The sequence below is a fragment of the Anabrus simplex genome, chromosome 1, assembly GCF_040414725.1.
Source record: "Anabrus simplex isolate iqAnaSimp1 chromosome 1, ASM4041472v1, whole genome shotgun sequence".
Classification (NCBI taxonomy): Eukaryota; Metazoa; Arthropoda; class Insecta; order Orthoptera; family Tettigoniidae; genus Anabrus; species Anabrus simplex.
This window is the reverse complement of record NC_090265.1, coordinates 1,071,969,216-1,071,991,948: the sequence shown is the minus strand read 5'-3', so window position 1 is coordinate 1,071,991,948 and position 22,733 is coordinate 1,071,969,216. Positions and strand designations below refer to the sequence as shown.

The 22,733-nt window shown below is 38.7% G+C and overlaps 1 protein-coding gene across 2 annotated transcripts in view; it reads right to left on the bottom strand.

The window, feature by feature from the left end:
• Syt4 (Synaptotagmin 4) overlaps positions 1 to 22,733 on the bottom strand; it is a 413,267-nt gene that overhangs the window by 73,141 nt on the left and 317,393 nt on the right. For both annotated transcript variants that reach the window (XM_067137157.2, XM_067137158.2), the window contains exon 2: positions 7,819 to 8,090. In XM_067137157.2, coding sequence (XP_066993258.1) covers positions 7,819 to 8,090 — 272 coding nt within the window. The remainder of the gene's footprint in view (positions 1 to 7,818; positions 8,091 to 22,733) is intronic.

The window sequence follows — 22,733 nt, the reverse complement described above, 5'->3', positions numbered from 1 at the left end:
TTCCATGTGTTGGGTTTTTTCTAGGTTCAGTGTTAATTTGTTTTTCCTGAACCATGATTCTAACCTAGATAGGACTGCATTTGCTGCAATTTATATAGACATAGGGTTAGGATTATTGATAATTATGTTTGAATCATCAGCATACAGAACTGCAGTTTCTACTTGATTATTGTGAGGAAGATTGTTCACACAGATCAAGAAAAGAATAGGCTCCAAAATACTACCCTGCCGAATACCTAAGTCTATGTTTTTCACCTGAGAGTGGTATGTCTCATTATGCCTCCTACTGTTACAATGTGTAATTTCAACAAACTGGGCTCGTTCATCCAGGTATGATGTAAACCAGTTGTTAACAATTCCTCTAAACCCAGTCTGATATAATTTGTGCAACAATATTTCGTGATCAACAGTATCAAATGCCTTTGAAAGGTCAAGAAATAGTCCTATCACAGTTCCATCATTATCAAGTGCATTTACGAGCAACCACGTAAACATGTGATAAAGCAGACAAAGTACTTCCGCCAGCTCCGAACCCATCTTGTGCATTACTTAACAAGTTATATTTAATTAAAAATTTAGTAAGCCCATCTTTCAAAGCACATTCAAATATATTTGAAATAACAGTAAGTATTGATATCGGTCTGTAATTCTGTAAACTGTGTAAGTTTCCACTTTTAAAGACTGGGATAACTTTAGCTATTTTTAAGAGATTAGGAAAATGACCACCATCGACTGGGGTTACTATGGTCACTTTTTTCAATTTTTTGTGAATATCTTGCACATTTTATGAGATATCCATGTAAAAATGAAATATGATTTAGTATAAAGTGTTGGGTATCATCTCCTTACTAAGATAAATTTTTCGAACATCCAGTAATTGTCTCACATCTGAAAATGTAGTGACCATAGTAACCCCATGGGGTGGGGACACTATGGTCATATATTAAAATCACTCAAGAATTGTTACTAAATATGCAGGAATTAGTAGGGGGTGACAATGGTCAAACAGAACATGTTTTTACAAGCATATTGATGTAAGAAATCTTATATTTAACTATAGTCTAAAGCTAAAAAATTACAATTATGACAAACATTAAAGAAAAATTTTCAAAATGTGTTTAATTTGTCCTTTTCATTTATAATTGTCTCATTTCAAGTTGAAGCCAGTAAATTTTATATAGAAGCTTAGCTTACCCCCACCTCTTCTCAACTGGAGGTGGTAGTATTTTACGAATTTCAATTTGATAACAGAAATGTATGCTTCCTTTGGTCACACAAAATATTCATGACATCTTCTAAGAAATGTAACATTCACTTCATCTTCTTGACAAGTACCATCATTATCTATCACTTTACTATGTAATCCAGTTTTGTTTTTTTGGTACTAAACTCAACCAGAACATAGTCTCCTGCAGCATTCATCATTATCTTCTTCTTCATACTTTAATCTCTTCCCAACTTCCTTCATCACTTCCATTTAAATGAATTTCAACATCATTTTCAGAGTCTGATGAATCTTCTTTATATGCCTTTTCTGCTTCTTTCTGAAGACTGGTAGCACTGATGTTTCACCACTTGTTCCTGCTTGAAACTGATCTTGAAGAGGTGGACAAGGTTCAATATCCTCCAAAGGGGCACTTTTTCCTGGCTCAACAAAACATCTCTTCTTTCTTTTGGGGCCATTTCTTTACTTTGAATAATGCATTTCTTCCAAGAAACTTATTTAAAACTGAATCAGCAATGTCACTAACAACTGAAGAATTACTGTCAGTTTCTAGGACAGACCTCACCATTTTGCCACTAACACTGAAATAAAAAGGACACAAACATAAAGTATGAAAGAAACAAGTGAATAATAAAATATAAATATATTAATTGTATACAATATTTAACAAGAGTAATCTAATATAACCCATAAGACAATTGCAATGAGTTGATACTCATGACCATAGTAACCCCAAAAAACAAGATAACTGTACTATTGTTTATAAATTTGCACTTTTAAGGTACAAAACAACCTCCGCTACCCTGCTGGCCAACATTCTGATGGTGAAAGTTATTTTGACCAACAGGACTCGAACCGACTAACCATGATGTCAGACCATATAGACTTCACTCCTTAATCATCATGGTCACCAGGCAGGCAGTACACCGGGTGAGTTGGCCATGCGGTTAGAGGCGCGTGGCTGTGAGCTTGCATCCAAAAGATAGTGGGTTCGAATTCCATTGTCGGCAGCCCTGAAGATGGTTTTCCGTGGTTTCCCATTTTCACACCAGGCAAATGCTGGGGCTGTACCTTAATTAAGGCCACGGCTGCTTCCTTCCAACTCCTAGGCTTTTCCTGTTCCATCATCGCCATAAGACCTATCTGTGTCGGTGCGACGTAAAGCAACTAGCAAAAAAAAAAATTTTTGAAGAATAAAACTTCTACAGGTGTAGATGAAATTCCCACAAAACTCATTAAAAAATGTGCTCCTTATCTGGTACAGCCTTTAACTTACCTCATCAGTGAGTCATTTTCTAGTGGTCAGCCGGGGTGACAACGGTCCCAGGGGTGACTATGGTCAAAACTGAGGAAAAATGTTATTGAAGCTTATTTATATATTATATATTTTTAAAATTTCAATTTTCAAATTTCCCTCCAATCTATGCACATTTTTCTTTCCAGAAAGGGAAAACTTGTGATTCTAACCTGAAATGCATTTTTCTGACTATCATTTGTTTCAACACTTATTTTTTGACAAAAATAACAGTTGGCTAAACTGTTCATTGTTGCTCCTAGGTCATCACTTCTAAATGTCATCTGAAAGCGTTGTTTACCTTTGTTTATTCCTTGTGAATGTATGTATGTAATTTTATCTTTATAAGAAATTGTTTTGTACCTTAAAAGTGCAAATTTATAAACAATAGTACAGTTATCTTGTTTTTTTGGGGTTACTATGGTCATGAGTATCAACTCATTGCAATTGCGCCTCTACGCGCACGACCAACTCGCCCGGTCTTCGAAGATTGTATGAATTTAAGAACTTCCAATTCTGTTACTGGAGTTAATTGCATAGAGTTTTGCACAAAGGTTGGGAGTTTTGGTAATACATCTGATTTATTAGCGTTTTCAAGTTTGTATGGTAGACAGTAGCGGCAATTGGGAGTTAAAAGTGGGGGGTCGAAAAAAATTATGGACAACAAAAAGTGTGATTTAGCGGGGGGGTATATGCATGTAAACTGGAAGAAAAGCTACAAAGTGGTACATTTTTCATGCTCTCTCGGTGAATTTCCACAGAGAGGTACAGGTTTTACCAATTTAAGTGTGGTAATAACAGTTTTTGAGATGTTGATTCAATACTAGACTACAGAATAAAACTTTCACCAAAGGAACCCTATATACATATGTATTACAATTAAATAGAAGTATGGCGTGATTATACAATTAAAAATCATTTAGTGTTTGACTACATACATAGAAACAAACAGATAATAGAGAGACTGCCAGACGGATGAATGCGCGCGACTATCGGTGAATCATACCTCAGTGTCCTTGATCTCGGCTAAAGACATACCCCTGCTACCCTTTTTCATAGCACATGCAACGTCTCCACTACTTAATGAGGTGCTATGCAAATCGGTTAGCTGTGACGAACGACATTTTGTGCGTATTTCCGCTAATAATTAAAGAAAGAAAGAAAGAAAGAAAGAAAGAAAGAAAGAATTAAAGAAAGAAGCTGACAAGATAACAGGGCTCGTAATTTTTTAAAAATAATTCCAGTAATTCCTAGTTTCAGCCGGCTAAAATGGAATAAAAATGTAATGTTTTTCCAGAAAGTGAGAGGGGGCGGGTGGGGTAACTTCCCCACCTCGCCCCCCTTAGTCGCTGCTACTGATGGTAGGGATAGAAAGAAATCATTTATATAATTAGCCAGATGTCCGAGAGACTTCTTTCCATTCAGTGTTATATGGCATCGAATAACTTGTGAACTAGCGCTGTCATCTATTCTAAATAAAACATAACTTACGTACTGTACATGCACAGTATATAGCCTACAGTAGAATCAGTTACAAGCTCATGAAATCTGTGTAAACACTATGCTGTCAATCTAATAGAGAACTTGGATGTTACTTACATACTGTATGTCTGCTAGTGTCATTATTTTCCTTTTTTATTAAGCAATACATATGTAATAGAAATTATGAAATTCAGCATTCTTCACTTGAATTAATTCATATTTTCTTCCCTTCCTTTGCCCCTGCCCTTGCCATGATACAATACAATCAGCTGTTGGACTGGTTGGGATGAACACGGCGGTCAAACGGACTGTCACTGTAGCCCACCTATCAAGCTCTACGTCCAACAAAATGGTTGGTGATTTAGCACACAATTTTATGGCCATAAATATTCGCACACCAGTAACACTGTTGTCCTTGATCTTATTCTTGTTGTTGTGTGTTTTAATGTAAGATTTTGTAATGCACTGTAATCTGAACATGAACATAATTCACTTGTATCAGTTTCCTTATAATGAAAAGTCATGCATGCACCTTAATTGTATTCTATCATCATTTTGTAGCTCTAAACCCACCCCCGACATCGGCCAATCCGGCCTATGCTACTGATTTGTACCTTCTGTATATACCATACTGTAGAAGGCAGAGTTCTGGCACATGGCAATAACGTGAGGAAGAATATGATGAAAACTTAGTGTAGACAGATGATGAACAGTGGTTTCCTAGTTACCATGATGTCGGTTTTCTGTCTATGCTAAATTGATGCTGATTCCAGACAGACCCCCAGCCCAAAACATATCCGTGTTAAAAATGTACAGTTTATCAGTCTCCTCTGCTGAACAGCTCTAGAGTAGCAGCCTCTGGATTTCAAGATCCAGGGTTCAAGTCTGGCAGAGGTAACAAAATCTTTCAATTTGGCACTCCGTGTCATACAGTGGTGGCAGAACTTTACGTTTCTTGAGACTGTTCCTCTTTCTTGACTGACCACAACTGTTCTAATATTCTAATATACAGTACTTTTCACATGGCAAAAATCCCAAAATATACTGTGTCTATTATACTGAGCTTAAAAGCATCAATCTGACATTTCATGTATAGACTATTGATTACCCGAAAATCTAATACAAAAGAATGACAAAATATTCAAAGAAAATTTAAACTGGATGATGCACAACGCTAGAAGGAACATAAGTTATTATACTCAACAGTGTTAATAATGCTGGTCTCTAGGGAAGTAGGAAAGAGACAGTTTTAGTTCTGTCATATCTGACTGAAGGTTATCTGTGAAGTAATCTGACTTATTTTAATCAAAAGTGTAACTAGAGAAGACACGGTCAAACTCATGAGAGCCAAAAACTACCGACGATTGTGGATGCATGACAAACAATTGATTCTTTACAGTCTCAGCATAGTGTAAGGTCACCAACTTGAAAGTTGTCCAAATATCAAGGGTTACGAACTTCATGTTGTTGGTCCGTATTGAACTGGGATTACATATAAATTATAAACAGAAAAGTTTTCCACCTATTCAATACATAGCTATAATTTATATATAGCTGTCAAACATACTGAGGGCATATGTAGAATAATTTAAGATTGGAACCTAAACTAATTTCATTGATAACAAATGCCTCTTCTTTCAGTGGATTAGTTGACTAGAATAACTAATAGGGTGCACAACGATGTTCACTATCCAAGGACTCACGAGACTGGTTAGTTCGAATCCCACCATGAGTCAGTTTTCCAGTGGCGTATCCTGGAATCTCCACTGAGGCATGCAACTAGTAACCATGCAGTTAACACAATGTATTAAGTAAATTTCAATTCTACTCACCCCAATTACATGTAGGTGAACTCGAGCCAAACAGTTTTACTGTAAGTTTCTGGATTGAACGTGCGTACACAATTCTTGTTTTCTGTTTTTAAATTTACGAGGGTCCGCCTCTGTGGTGTAGTAGTTAGTGTAATTAGCTGCCACCCCCGGAGGTCCGGGTTCGCTTCCCGGCTCTGCCACGAAATTTGAAAAGTGGTACGAGGGCTGGAACGGGGTCCACTCAGCCTCGGGAGATCAACTGAGTAGAGGTGGGTTCGATTCCCACCTCAGCCATCCTCGAAGTGGTTTTCCGTGGTTTCCCACTTCTCCTCTAGGCAAATGCCGCGATGGTACCTAACTTCAGGCCACGGCCGCTTCCTTCCCTCTTCCTTGTCTATCCCTTCCAATCTTCCCATCCCCGCAAGGCCCCTGTTCAGCATAGCAGGTGAGGCAGCCTGGGCGAGGTACTGGTCATCCTCCCCAGTTGTATCCCCAACTCAGAGTCTGAAGCTCCAGGACACTGCCCTTGAGGCGTTAGAGGAGGGATCCCTCGCTGAGTCCGAGGGAAAAGCCGACCCTGGAGGGTAAGCAGATTAAGAAGAAGAAGAAGAAATTTACGAAGGAAGGTAGAGGTCTCGCGGCTTTAACTATTTGCATCTTTTCATCAAATGAACGGCCAGTAAATGGCTTTTCAAACTGATTTACAATTATATCCGTTTTAGACTCATCCATCGTTAATACCAGTGGCATTGGTCAGTTTCGTCACCTTGGGTTCTCGCTGGGGGGTAATCTGTGTGTTCCGTTCGCTGTAAACATGTCGACTTCTCGAAGTTGCTAACAGATGGCAGAGGGTAGCACGGGTATGGGGTGACAAATTCTGACCAAGTTTCAATTGCAGCGAAATCGTCCGGAGGGTTTCAGAACTACGTCTGCCACTGAATGCAATTTTAAGATCGAATGCCTTACGTCCGTAACTCCTACATTTGCTGTCTCTTTCTTCCGAGAGTGGAGTCGACGGCGAGACTACACCAGCACCACACGTAATCAAGCAACGGAACTAGTACAGTTGCGCGGACCTTTTGAACTTCTGAGAGATGAAATCGTTAATATTTGACCTGAAACAACCTAAAATTGTAAATCAGACAGTTCTTTGTGTTATCATAATGCATGCAATGAATGCCTTGCATTCAAGGAGAATACGCCCCTGCAGTTTTCGTTCGGGTACAATTTTGAATTTATGGTGATGGCTTTACAAGATTTTCTGGTGACTTTTTTCCAGGGCCCTTCCAGTCACCTGTCTGTTGGCTCACTCCTTTCTTCCCATTTGATATTTAAACCATTCCTGCACTTTCACTACAATAATGATAACTTCTAAACCATTCATGCAAATTATATACTGTAACGGATACTTTTTATTATAGAGGTGAACAAGTAATTTATTTTGATAAGGATTACGTGATTAATCTCAAAATATGATTTAACATATAAATGCTTATTGAAGGCTCCTTTTTAGATGGGTAGGCTTATATGTCATCACCAAGTTTCTTTTGTAGAGCTTTCCAATTATTCCACACATACTTGGGATCACTCATTGACAGTTTAGGCAGTGCAAGCCAAGAAAGCACTTGGATGGCCAGATTTCCTTTGACTTCCTTCTCTAAAATCACAATTGTTTGGCTATCTTTGTTGTAGGTTAATATTTAATACACCTAAAGAGTCCTCAATAAATGCTCTATACAAAGCAAAAAGCTCATCAAACTTTAATCCATGGTTCTCTACATTAGTTCTCACAAACACAGATCTCACCGGGAACTTTATTTTTATAATTTGTATGACATTATGAACAGAGGGATAATGATGATCAGTCCTAAATACCAGAAGGAAGTAAAAATAGACATCACCAATTTGTTTGAATAGGTAATAATAGTAGCCAGTTTTGAAGGACTCCATTTCGAAACAGCTCATTTGTTCCTTTATTTAAATAATAACTGTGTCAGTATACTCACTGCTGGAGGAGAGCGTGTCCCACCGGTAGGACTGGGGCTCTTCTTGAGGTAGTGAGTGCCTGTCCCCACCCCCATGCCAGCAGGGCTCTTCACTGCTGTTGGCCTGCGGTACTGGTGTAAGGCCAGAGGCTTCTCTGGACCCATTCCTCGGAGTCCCTTCTTGCCGCCCACCAGGCGCGTGTGTCGTCGGTAACAAAAGCATGTGACAGCCGCTACGGTCACTAGGAAGAGGGTAGCACCCAGGCAGATGCCCACCAATGCCGGTGTCGTCACTGGAATAAATAATAATAATAATAATAATAATAATAATAATAATAATAATAATAATAATAATAATAATAATAATAATAATTAGTGAGACGTACAACAACTGGATGTTCAGTACTGGTATCCACAGACTACAAGGAAAGAGCAATCTTATTGGTAACATTATACATCATGCATGTGCCACGAAGTAGTTCAAGAATTCAGGCAACTTAGCAAATGAAGTTGCAGAAATATAAAGTGCTAACACAGTCAATAAGGGGGGACACATGCGATGTTGGGTCATAAATGCAATTTTTTGAAAACAGTGTTATTATTTAGTTAGATACTTTGACAATATATTCCCAAAGTTTCGTGATGGTATTCAGTCTACAAACTAATATTTTGTTTGGATGTGCACAAGATCATGCCCCCTTTGTGGCAGTCATCATGACATAAAACTGAACTATTTGTCCATTGGATGGGCAAAAGTTGAGGCAAGTCTTGCTGCATGATCAAGAAGGCCATGACAACTTCCGCTGTATGCTCGTGTGGGTGGGGAGGGAAGGCACAAATTTCTTTTGTGGTTTGATGAGCATGCCACCACCATCAAGCAGGTTCACTACACTCAAAAATCACTTTCTTGGTGCCCTAGAAATAGAAAGTAAAGAGAGTAAGGCATGTGCAGTTAAGGAGGTAGTTTGAACAGGGAACTTGTAGATAATGATTGTCCTACTACTGATCTGGACATTTCATGTGATGACACTTGGATGAAGCTTGGCTACACCTCCCTTCAGTATGCCACCTCTGCAATAAGCAAAGATACTTGAAAATTCTTGATCTGCAGGTAATGAGTAAATACAGCAGTGCATGTGCCTTGAGGAAACCATCTGAAGATGGAAGGAGAAAGGTGGTTGGAGAAACATGACATGTTTTGGGCCCAAAACAGTCAGACATTGAGGTACGAGTGGTGGAAAGGAACCAGCTGGAATTAAACTAATTTTACTTTGGAGCCAGACACGTCACAACGTAAGATACACAAGATATTTAAGAGATGGAGATTCCTCCTCTTTCAAATCTGTCTTTAAAAGTGAACCTTATGGTTCAGAGGCTCCAATCAAGAAACTTGAATGTGTAGGGCACATTCAGAATAGGATTGACAATAGACTGCTGAAGTTAAAGCATGAACTGAAAGGCAAAAAGCTTGAAAATGGTAAACCACTTGATGGCTTACACAGGATCACAGATAAAGAAATACACAGTATGCAGGTTTACTATGGCAAGGCCATAAGAGACAATGTTGGAGATGTCAAAGCCATGCAGAAAGCAGTGCGGGCAATATTTTTCCACAAGCACTCTACATGCAAAGCATACTCTTTCCAGTATAAATTGATGCAAATTTAAACAAGAACAAGCAGAAGGAAGATCATATAAACATAAACATATAAACATGAAGTTGTGATGAATGCTATCAAGCCCACATTTCGGATTCTAGCACACTCCAATTTCAAACGCGATTAAGAGTTACAACCAGTTACTATGGCAAAGGTGTCCAAAAACAAAATTTGCTGCTTCTGATGTTAACATTGCTGCAAATGATGCATGTTTGGTGTTCAATGATGGAAATAACAGAAGAATCAAGGTCCTCAAAAGGCTTGGTTTTGATGATGGTACTTACACATTGACAATCCTGAGAAAGATAGACAACCAATGCATTGCTGCTTCAGAACTATCAGGGGAAATGCTCATCAAAGAGACCAGGCAAATGAAACAGGTTAAAAGGAGAGGTTTATAAGAGTCACAAGAAGAGGAATATGATTATGGCCAGCATCAATTATTTGTTTCTAGTAAATCACATGTCAAATTTTCTTTCTTCATTTCCCATAAATTACATATTTCAACATGTAAGGAACATTTTCTCCTAAACTACTAGGGCTATTCGACTGAAATTTTGGTGCAATTAATTTAAATAACTAAGTATATAATAGCATCTGACAATTTTTTCCTAAATACATTTGGAAACCAATCATGCATTTATATAGGTATGGTACCTATAAAAAGGTCAATTTTTTCTTCAATTGGAAATATAATTTCTTAAAAACAAAAATGTTTAGACAAATTCTGTTCTGCAGAAATTTTCAAGTGATTTCTTAGTACCATATAGGTATATACAAAAATTCAAGTTCATAGCAAAGACAGTTTTTGAGTACATTTTCCTTACATTATGACAGAATTTTCAAAATTTGAAAAATTAACTATTATATTTTTATATTTGTAGAAAACATTCCTCTGACACCCATGTACTGGTGTGTGTGTACAAAGTTTGGTAAAGCTAACTCTAAAATGGCCTTAATTTTGATGAAAGAGACACACCGAATGAAATAACAAAACAGGGAAGCAGAATTCGTATTGTATCAACACTCAACTTGATTTGTCCAAGTACCGCTGCCAACATTTCTTTTTAAATACCGGTTCAGATAGAGTGTCCCTTAGGTCATTGGGCAACAAATTCCACGTTGGAATTGTACTCACAACAAAAGAATTATTGTTGAGGGTGGATCTGCGATTTGGTATTTTGACGGATGGGTTAGCTGCAGCTCTGGTTGGGATGTTATGAATGGTTGAGAGCAACTGGAAATAATCTGTTAGATAAGAGGGTGTCTCTTGTACCTACTGTATATTATGTTGTGGAGTAGAAGCAACGAATGATAGCTACAACACTCGTTTAGTTTAGTTTAACCGAATCTAGCTCATGGAATGCAGGAGTTATGTGATGAAATTTTGGAATGTTCATTATAAAGCGGACTCTAGCATTCTGAGCTCTCTGAAATCTGTTAGAGAGTGTGAGAGTATTAGGGAGTCTGTTGCACACGGCGTCACAGTAGTCAAACCGGGGCATTATTAGCTGGTGAACCAACAGATTTCTGACCTTGAAAGGAAGTAAATTTTTCATTCTTTTAAGCGAGTGAAGGGAGAAATACTCATTGGCATATAGCTGTTGTGTGTTCTGTCCAGTCAAGGTTTTTGTCCAGTATTAATTCTAAATTTTTAACTTTGTTTACAAAAGGGATAATGATGCCATTCAACGTTATTGGGGGTCCGACTCATTGGCTGAATGGTCAGCGTACTGGCCTTCGGTTCAGAGGGTCCCGGGTTCGATTCCCGGCCAGGTCGGGGATTTTAACCTTCATTGGTTAATTCCAATGGCCCGGGACTGGGTGTTTGTGCTGTCCCCAACATCCCTGCAACTCAGACACCACACATAACACTATCCTCCACCACAATAACACGCAGTTACCTACACATGGCAGATGCCGCCCACCCTCATCGGAGGGTCTGCCTTACAAGGGCTGCACTCGGCTACAAATAGCCACACGAAATTATTATTATTATTATTATTATTATTATTATTATTATTATTATTATTATTATTATTATTATTATTATTATTATTATTATTATTGACGTTATTGGGGGTATATCTACGTTCGTTAAGTGATAATATATCTTGTATGTACCTATTATTATAGTCTGAGATTTCACGGGGTTCATTCTGAGTCAGTTTAGTTTAGTCCACATATTGACACGCGCAAGATCTTGATTAATTTTACATATAGCGTAGCTTCGTGAATACCGGTTACTTTTGTGTGAGCATAGACCTGAAAATCATCTGCGTATAGATGATACTTATAGTTTTCAATATTTGGTGAAATATCGTTAATATCAAGGGAAACGAGAAGAGGAGAAATTACAGAACCCTGAGGCGTCCCTGTCTCAACCTGCTTCCAGGAGGGTGTTCTTTCCGCGATGTAAACACATTGACTACGATTTGACAGAAAATATTTTATCCACGTTTTTACATTGGATGAAAAGTTCAACGATTCTAATTTTGCCAGAAGTAAATCTTATCCTCGCAGTCGAAGGCTTTAGTCAGATCTAATAGTATTAAAACTGTTAGATGGCCATTATCCATAGCACATTCTGTATCATTACCGGTAATTACTTTCACCACAGCAGTTGTAGTACTGTGGCTAGGGCGAAATCCTGACTGATATTTATTGAATACTGTAAATTGTTCTTATCTACGTCCGTCATAATTTGCTTATGAACCAATCGTTCAAGAATTTTGACAGAAAAGATAATACGGTATCGCTTACAGGTCGTAAATCGTCAGCTAAAGTTTGATTGTTGGGATCGGGATAACAATAGCTTTTTTCCACTGCGAAGGAAACATGCCAGTCATACGGGATATATTTATTATGCGAGTAAGGTAAGAAGGATAATATCTAGTAGGCTATATTATTCAACACCTTAAAACTAATACTATCACAGCCAGTACTGGTAGCGCGAGCTGATAGACAGGAATACTTGCTTCACTTGAGTGGGTGTGGCATGAGAGAAATATAGTTCAATATTTGGTTTCTGATCACATTTAATTTAATTAAAATATTTTTTTTTTTTACTTTGTTCTTCTATCGGACTTGGTCTTGTCGCAAAGTGGCTGCTGAGCTCCTCAATATATATGCTATTAATTAGTTCGGTCCTTTCAGGAGCCTTACCTAAACATATCTGTAACTGATCTCCACAGCTTAGCTGTGTCGTTAAGCCGAGAGTGGGCGAAGCGAATGTTAGCGTTACGAATCATTTGTCTTACTTTGTTCCTTAGTCTTTTGTAAGACTCAAAATTTACATTTGAACTATCTTTACGGTAGGTTTTATAGCCCTTATCTCTCAGAGTCATCTGTTCACAAATGTATTGGTCCAGTGCGGCGTGTCTGTCGTACAGTGAAAACAAAAGTTAAAGTAAGGAGCATCATTCAGGCGCTGAGCAGTGTGCCATAGCGTAGAAAGAGCATTCTCAATAAAGGCACCAATCTTAATGTTTTTAAAATATCTGAAAGTGACAGTTTTCTGGTTATATTTACAGATTTTTAACGAATACACAACATATAACTTACAGCGTCATGATGGGAAATTCTAGAAATGGAAAGTTGTCCAGTGCTATGATCTTGTCGGGATTGTTTGTTACTATAAAATCAATTAAAATGTGGGTTTTACTGATGCGATACGTCGGTCCTAAGGGAAATATCGTCATGTTGTAAGATGTAAAATTGTTGGTCAGTTGCGAGATCTCATTGGTGCATTTTAGCATGTTGGTGTTAAAGTCTCCTAGTATCAAAATATGTTCATATCTGGCACTTAGCCGGACATTATTATTATTATTATTATTATTATTATTATTATTATTATTATTATTATTATTATCATCATTGCGATATAGTCTATGGTAAGTATTCCGGATTATCCGGATTTAAACAAGCAAGGATTCAAGACAACGAATTTACATTCATAGCCTGCTCAGAACAATAGCACTGGCATTTTCTCGTGAGGGCATGAACCATTGAGAGGGTTTTCTGGTGTATACGAGCCTGTAGCAATCTTGTAACTTATACACAGCACCATACCGCTGCGAGTACAACATCGCGAAACGAACACCTTGTTCCCTGGGGATCCATACAACAGGGATGGCAATTGATTAGCACATTAGTGGCTGATGTGGGAAGAAAGGCGAACAATGGTTTTATCGCTCCATTACCCAGCGCACCGCATTTGGCACCTTCTATCATTACTGTCCCGTTAATTGCGGGACTAAAATCTACCAGCCATCTGATGGATTCTGTGAAGAAATGCTAAGTTATTCCAATTTTAATCTTTGAAGACAATAGGGGAGTACTTACCACATTTCACACTAATAATAATAATAATAATAATAATAATAATAATAATAATAATAATAATAATAATAATAATAATAATAATAATAATAATAATGGAGCTTCCGTGGCTCAGGCGGCAGCGCGTCGGCCTCTCACCGTTGGGTTCCGTGGTTCAAATCCCGGTCACTCCATGTGAGATTTGAGCTGGACAAAGCGGAGCGAGGCAGGATTTTCTCCGGGTTTCCTGTCATCTTTCATTCCAGCTACACTCTCCAATATCATTGCATTTCATCTGCCAGTCATTAATCATTACCCCAGAGAAGTGCGACAGGCTTCGGCAGCCGGCACAATTCCTATCCTCGCCGCTAGATGGGGCTTACTCATTCATTCCATTCCTGACCCAGTCGAATGACAGGAATCAGGCTGTGGAAATAATAATAATAATAATAATAATAATAATAATAATAATAATAACAACAACAACAACAATAATAATAATAATAATAATAATAATAATAATAATGTCGGGCTCGATGCCTGAATAGTCAACGTAGTGGCCTTCTGTCCGACGCTCGCTATTCGCGGCAGGGTCATTTATTTTAGTCGTGTCTGGTTAGTTCTTCTGGCTCGGGAACTAGGTATTTGTGTTTGTCTTAATACACACCTCATAATTACATACAACTAGGGATGTACAAAGATATTCTTAGTTCCGCAACTAAATGTTGAGCTCTTCGACGTAGTTTCATACAAAGCTGCAATTATAATGGACTGATCCGATCCGAAAATGACTGTGCAAAATGCAAAATAAAGAAAAATGACCTAAAAGTATCTTGACTACGAAAAAACCTGAAAATGAAAAAGACATTAAAAATGATATTTGATACATTTTTAAATTATCTGAAGGTATTTAGGAAAAGGCTAGGTAGACAACAGATAGGGAAACTGCCACTTGGGCGTCTGCCCTAAATGCAGATCTGTGGTGACAGATCGATTGATGACTTGGAAATCACTCTTTGATGTATTTGGAAAATGCGATAAAATGTGAAATTTATAATAAAATAAGATATGTGAAACCATATCGTATTTGTTTTCATATAAAAGTTTACTTGTGCTTTTATTGTTCTTCTGGAAATTTAAACAGAGGAGGTTGTGCATCCTTGGACTGCCTGTAAATGCTGTTGACTGTTAATCTCAAATAGCCAGTTTGCATTATGTTTGTGGTTCTACCAAGATTATTACACAGGTTACTGAAAAATATTTCAGTAGATTTAATTGTAAGTGGTAGTAGAACACGAATCATAGAACAAAATGTTTACGTATGATCTATGGTTTACTTTAACAGTGTCACTGATTTATGAACATGAAATTATATTTGAGTTTTTGTTTTTTGATTTTTAATCAATATTATTTCTTTAATTTGTTATGCTTTAGCTAATATTCATTTAAATTAAATGATTTTTTTACAATGAGTGTACTTTAATTTTACTATTAGCTCTATGCAAATTTAATCTTAATTTCACGTGAATATTATGAAGAGACGTCACATTGGTCTATTTCTTAAAATTCATTCAAACTTTATATTTTTCTTCAACATGCTATACAACGCTAAATTACAAGTGCAAAAACGCTACATGTTATTTCAAAAGTCTAAAACTCACTACCCCCACTGGCCAGTTATTACTAGACTTATGTCTTCATCCGTAATGCAACGGTTAGCTCTATTTGCTGCCGTACTCAGAGGTTTCAGTTCGATTCCAGGTACTGCCAGAAATTTAAGAATGGCAGGGGGGCATATGCAGCTCACCTCCATTGGGGGTGTGCCTGAAAAGAGCTGCACCAAAGGCCGTCTAATGGCCGCATTTCACATAGAATGTTCTTCTACTGATATTCTATTGGATCAAGTTAGGCCCCAACCGTTTCAACCAACACTTGGCACAGTTTCGAGTTTCTGAAGTAAGGCTGAAACCGAGGCAAATGGCTTTACCAGACACCGAGCTCGATAGCTGCAGTCGCTTAAGTGCGGCCAGTATCCAGTATTCGGGAGATTGTGGGTTCGAACCCCACTGTCGGCAGCCCTGAAGATGGTTTTCCGTGGTTTCCCATTTTCACACCAGGCAAATGCTGGGGCTATACCTTAATTAAGGTATTAACGGCCGCTTCCTTCCCACTCCTAGCCCCTTCCTCCGTCATCGTCGCCATAAGACCTATCTGTGTCGGTGCGACGTAAAAGCAAATGATATTTATTTAATAGCTTTACCAGACAGATGCGTTTGGCGGGCTATTCGAATTGAATTGAAGGAAAAGTCTGACGACGATGTTTGCGTCTTAATTTACACCATACGGCCATGGTACGGCGGTATTGCCACCGAAACCGCCACTGGGTATAAGTGAAAAAATGAAGAAATGTGACATACAGTAAGTGATTTCTTATCTAAATGCGATAAAACTTTCGTACTGGAGATATGTATGTAAACAAGTGGAATAATTATAATTAAAAACAGTACCATATACAGACTTATATTGATTTTTGTACAGATGTTTGTAATGTAACTTGTACCACTTTGTTTTTACCATGCCCTTCAATTATAATTTCCTCCTCCCTATAATAATAATAATAATAATAATAATCGTATGGCCTCAGCTACCGTGTGCAGACATTTCAATTTGACGCCATCTGGCTGTCTGCTCGTCAATTTCGACGTTCCGTTTTACTCCAGGCCCCCACTAGATGGCAGACCGAGTAAACCGAAACTCTCATGGGCGTCTATGGCTGAGATTTAATGAATTTTGTCGGGTAAACACCAAATGTGTCACCAGAGATCTTTTACATGCCGACATCGTACGACATGGAGTGTCGAATGGACTTTTTTCCGCCCTTCAAAAATCCGACTACCTCTGCCGGGTTTGAACCCGCTATCTTGGGATCCGGAGGCCGACACTCTACCGCTGATCCACAGAGGCAGCTCCTCCTCCCTATAATCAGATTGTTACAAGGTATTATTCAGAACTTTCCATTCCACTGCTGGAAAAACCCCTCATTAACTAAATAGAAATACCGGTAGGCATTTTTAGGCTCCAAATTTTAAAAGGTCACAATGAGCAAAATAGGCATTTTAAGCACCGTAAAATGTCTATCAATATATAAAACGAGAAGATATTTAACTAGTGTTAATTTATCCCTCGAGAAGAAATAGATATGTAGCCTAAAATCTAATATCATCGTCCGTACATTCAGACTCTCAACCACATAGGAAAGGGGGGATAAGGGCAAGGACTTCTTCCGAGCCATATTCTGTGGAGATTAAAAATAATAAACGTTCATATCCACCTATGGTTCATTAATCTCACTTCTCCACTTCCAATGTACATTATTGTTTCTCTGATATTCCGAAGTCAGCTTTCTGATTTTTTATCGTATGGCCGTTAGTGCCGGGAGTGTTCGAGGACATGTTCGTCTCTCAGGTCTTTCTATTTGACGTCCATCGGTGACCTGCTCGTCTGCATGTGAGATAATGAGGTAGGGAGAGGCACATCGTCTACTCCTGTAGAATAACACAAACGGGTCTGTTCAAGGCTTAACGTCGCCATCCGACGAACGAATCATAATCAACAGCGTCATATGCCCTCATTGCATATGATCGCTGCGGATATGTTTGGAATTGAATACAGGCTTTTGGCAGGCAGTCTAGAGATTAGACATTGTAACTTATACCATCACCTCTCCTACCCTTCCGGCCAACATTCTAATGATGAATTTTTTTCACCACCGGGACTGGAGCAGTTATGCTCCATGTCAGACCATAAATAATTCAAGCCTTAACGATCATGGCCATATATTTTTATAGTACATAACGACAGTAGGCAGTGAATTAATGTGCTTGGTATAAACACCGAGCAGAACACGGTAATATCCATTAACGTGAAACTAAAGTCGTAAATGATGAAATATCAAAATATACACAAAATATTGAGCGACTTCAAAGAGAATATTTAAACATGCATCAATTACATGCGCATCCAATCCAACGTTCAGCTTATTCAGCTCACCAACTCAATGAAGGGGACTGTGATAGCTCGCAAGCCCATCCGACGATTTGGATCACATGATTAGGGAACAGGTATTTACTATTCGACTCACTTTCCGTGAATACAAATGCGGGGAACATTTTAAAGAGCAGCACTGACAGAGTTGCTAGACCTAGTATCATTTATAGCATTGTTTTTTCGTCATCTATGAAGTACATGGCATTGCTACGATAACAAATAAACAAAAGCTCTTTACGGCCTTGGGCTCAGCCAGAAGCCCTGCAGATACTGGAATGTTATGTAATCACCGTAACGTCATCCTCAGTCTATTACTTGGCTTTATTGACCGCGTTTGCTGCCTATCGTATCAGACAAGTCCTCAGTCAGCCTCGTGAGTTCTCGTGAAGCCCCTTCCAGCTCTGAGCTCAGAATGAAAGTCGGTGGACTGGTCGGGAATCGAATCCAGAGACTCCGGGTAAGAAACATCCATCCATCCATGGATCGAATCCGCCAAATTGAGCTCAAGGAAGCCAGTGCTCTACTATCCGAGCTACTCAGCACGGCAGTCTTCCACCTCACTAAGTATTTTTGTGGCCCTTCCAAACCAAACCAAACCCCACGGCGCAACAGCCCCGAAGGCCTGCAGATTACGAGGTGTCGTGTGGTCAGCATGACGGATCCTCTCGGCCGTTATGCTTGGCTTTCAAGACCGGGGCCGCCATCTCACCGTCAGATAGCTCCTCAATTTTAATCACGTAGGTTGAGTGGACCTCGAACCAGCCCTCAGATGCAGGTAAAAATTCCTGACCTGGCCGGGAATCGAACCCGGGACCTCCGGGTAAGAGGCAGGCACGCTACCCCTACACCACGGGGCCGGCTTTTGTGGCCCTTAAAGACAATAAATCAAGCCCATTATGAAATAACAAAAGGTGTCGAATAATTTTCATCCGTGCAGTAGTTCCCGATACAATCACTTGGCACTCAAAGGAAGCTTTATCGTGTGGGATTCGTGTCAGCAGGTTTACTGACACGTTTAAGAACCAAAGCTACGGGACTTTGGAGAACGATAGTAGTTGGGTGGACGATAATCGACGACGACTTCTTGTTTATTATTATTACTACGACAAGAACACGTAGTTTCAAGCGTACGGGAAGGAACGGTAAAGGATGAGGGGAAACTTCTGGTGATGTAATGTCAGAGGCTGTATGTTTCTTCCGATATATTGTGAAGGAGCAAATGCGGAGAGAATATTGACATCCCGGAACCTGATGTTCAAGTACCATCTCAACTCCAGGAAGCGAACACTTTCCTTCCTTCATTAAATTTCTCCAGCGTTTCGGGAGCGACAGAGAAGAGTCGAGTGGAGGTGATTTGACCTCATTTCAACATTAAATGGAAGTTCGGGCTCTTATCGAGCGTTATATTCTGTCTTACGAAACATTTTCTTCTGCCATTAGTTTACACATTGATCATCTTCAGTAGTTACTTAATCATATTCTGCTTCCCTTCCATCTACAATAGGCTATTGTTCTAAGTCCGTGCCACAATCACTCAACATTTCAAAATCCAGATCATCATCATTAACCTATATAGTCACTCAAAAAAGCAACACATGGTATTTTATCAGTCTTAATTGTTATCAAATTATAATTCATTTCCCATGCAGATACTCACTCTTTGGATATCCCCAACAATACATCGACAGGTTCAATTTTTTTCTGAGTTAATATACCTGGGGGAACTTTAACAGTGCCATGCGCCCATTCCTGTTTTTTGAGCGGCTGTATGTCTAAATTCTGTATGCTCTCTTATTCTCTTTTGAAAAGCGGGATCCGTAGCACAAAAACACATTTTCGTGCTTTCTATGAAAGTATGGCTTCCGACAAACAGAAGGAAGAAAACATGAATTACTCGTGAGAGAAGTTCATGCAATCAATCAGCAGAAATCAACACCTCTTGCTTCAGAGACAAATGTATACCTTCCAATAATTCAGTATTTCAGAGATATTTTTTCATTACTTTTTCTGCTTATATTTTCTTCTTCTGAACTATTTGTTTAATCTTGAAGTGATATTTCTTTTACAGCCAAAAGCCAATGTATTGTATTGGTGGGTTTATTTCAGATTCTTCTCGGAATCTAGCTAAAGTACCCGTTCTTCGCTGGATTTATTAGTAAGGATAAAAGTAGTTAAATTAAGGTGGCCCTGAAGTACTATATGTGTGTCTTACAACACGATCCTGTAGACAATATTTACGATCTCATCGGGTACATTAATATATAGGTTATGCCCACTCGACACCCGATTAGCACGCCACGTAAAGCTGGTCATGACTGAAGCACTGGTTCTCTAGATGCAGTCCTGCTACCTTCAGTGACCAAACTTGCGACTTGTTTATTGACATTGCAAAGGCCAATCTGACCGGGAGCTGCAATCTTGTTAAGTTGAATGGCAAGTCTGATGGTATCGGCAAAAGAAAAGGGAAGAACAGTTAAAGGTGAAATCTGTCCCTTGTTAATGATGATTGTTGTTGTTGTTGTTGTTGTTGTTGTTTGAGTCATCAGTCCATAGACTGGTTTGATGCAGCTCTCCATGCCACCCTATCATGTACTAACCTTTTCATTTCTACGTAACTATTGCATCCTACATCTGCTCTAATCTGCTTGACATATTCATACCTTGGTCTACCCTTACCGTTCTTACCACCTACACTTCCTTCAAAAACCAACTGAACAAGTCCTGGGTGTCTTAAGATGTGTCCTATCATTCTATCTCTTCTTCTCGTCAAATTTAGCCAAATCGATCTCCTCTCACCAATTCGATTCAGTATCTCTTCATTCGTGATTCGATCTATCCATCTCACCTTCAGCATTCTTCTGTAACACCACATTTCAAAGCTTCTATTCTCTTTCTTTCTGAGCTAGTTATCGTCCATATTTCACTTCCATACAATGCCACGCTCCACACGAAAGTCTTGATTATGAATGATGATGATGATGATGATTATGAATAATTAAACAACTTGAAGGAGGAAGATTAGAAAGCAGGTCCAAAGCCTCGACAAATGAAGGTATCGGCAAAGAAAAGGGGCATGAACGGCCGGAAAATAAAAGCTTCTTTAGGCCTCGAATCCTCTAATACCGTAGGGTTCGGAAAAGCATAAGAGTTGGCGAAGGGAGGTCGCAAAGGAAAGATTAGAGGAGGAGCCTGGCACAACTGAGTGGCACCACTGCCGGACTCAGCTCGGGGTCCGTGTCCATCACACCACGTCTCACAATAAAATATTAGAAAAGATTTTACTACAAATAAAAACTGGGAGACTGTAAGGAATAATATCTAAGAGATGTGAATTCTAAGACTACGTAAAATGAAATGTGAAGTCTATACTGTACCAGGAAAAGTTAATTCAAGAGCATGAGGTCTTTCTGAAGGGTGCCTAGTCCTTAGGAGATGGTACAGAGAGGGAGGATCGCAAGGCGAAATAATAGATATTATATCTTTCTTTCCATTATTCAATCTCTGGGAGGTCACCCTATTAAATCGCCAAATCATAGACATTTACTAGAAAATAAATCCCAATTTCAACATCAGAATATCGAAAAATCAAGTTGATCAAGTAAAATTCAACTGAATAATGTCTTTCTCAATCAGTTATGTCCATCATAACTTTCATGGCATAAATTAATAATAAAGCATGTTGTATTATCTGCGCACCTTTACTGGATAGATTTACACCCTAGTGCTGAATTGATCGACCTCGGCAATCTCCTAGATTCGTACTGGCAACCTTTGAAACACAAACTATGAATCGCTTATGCATCGCTGTGCGACCTTTGGCGTACCCTTTACGTACTAGTACTGTTGTTATTTACGCAGCAAAGCCAAACTATAGAATTCATTCTAGGAATAAGATTCGCATCGAGAAATGTTATATAATGTTATATAATGTGTGTGTGATACACAGTTGTTGGCTTAAGATAAAGGTTTAGCAAAATTCATATCGATCGATCATATTATCGATTCAATTCTGATTTCATTTCCATTCAGTTGGCAGTACTACTGGAACCGGAATTGCTCCCTCCTTACTCCTCAAACCCGTACACAAATCTATCGATAAAAAGTGCGCAGATAATAAGTAATTAAGAAATCCTAAAGTCTTTTCTATTGGCACTTGCGATTTCAGATTACGCTTTCTACATAAATTAAATAAAGCAAATTTGGTAATTCCTTCTTGTGAACACATCAAACTCAAATATGAAACACTTGAAATTAAATCTGATCTTACCGAGCTCGATAGCTGCAGTCGCTTAAATGCGGCCAGTATCCAGTATTCGGGAGATAGTAGATTCGAACCCCACTGTCGGCAGCCCTGAAAATGGTTTTCCGTGGTTTCCCATTTTCACATCAGGCAAATGCTGGGGCTGTACCTTAATTAAGGCCATGGCCGCTTCCTTCCAACTCCTAGCCCTTTCCTGTCCCATCGTCGCCATAAGACCTATCTGTCGGTGCGACGTAAAGCAACTAGCAAAAAAAAAAAAAAAAAAAAAGAAGTCTGTTCTTCTAGTATAAAGTTCTGAGTATTGTCCTATTTTTTTAACTTGTACACTTTACGTCAATATTGTAAATTTAGAGTTTATGATACACTTCCACTATGAATGAAGCACTCAGTTGATATTTTGAAGTTCCAATAAATGAGAATATGCGACGAGAGCACACTGTTATTTGAAAGTCTGTCTTTACTTAAGAGTTGTAAAACGTTAATTTTCCAAGTTTATGAAATAAATGAACTTTTGATTATTTTTTTTGTCAGTAATGACACTGTTTGTAAAAGTTCGGTTCAAAGTTAGAATTATGTTTTTGAATGGAAAAAGAAAGCACTGATATCACCTGACATACGCCTTCTTGTTAAGCTCAAACAGTTGAATACTG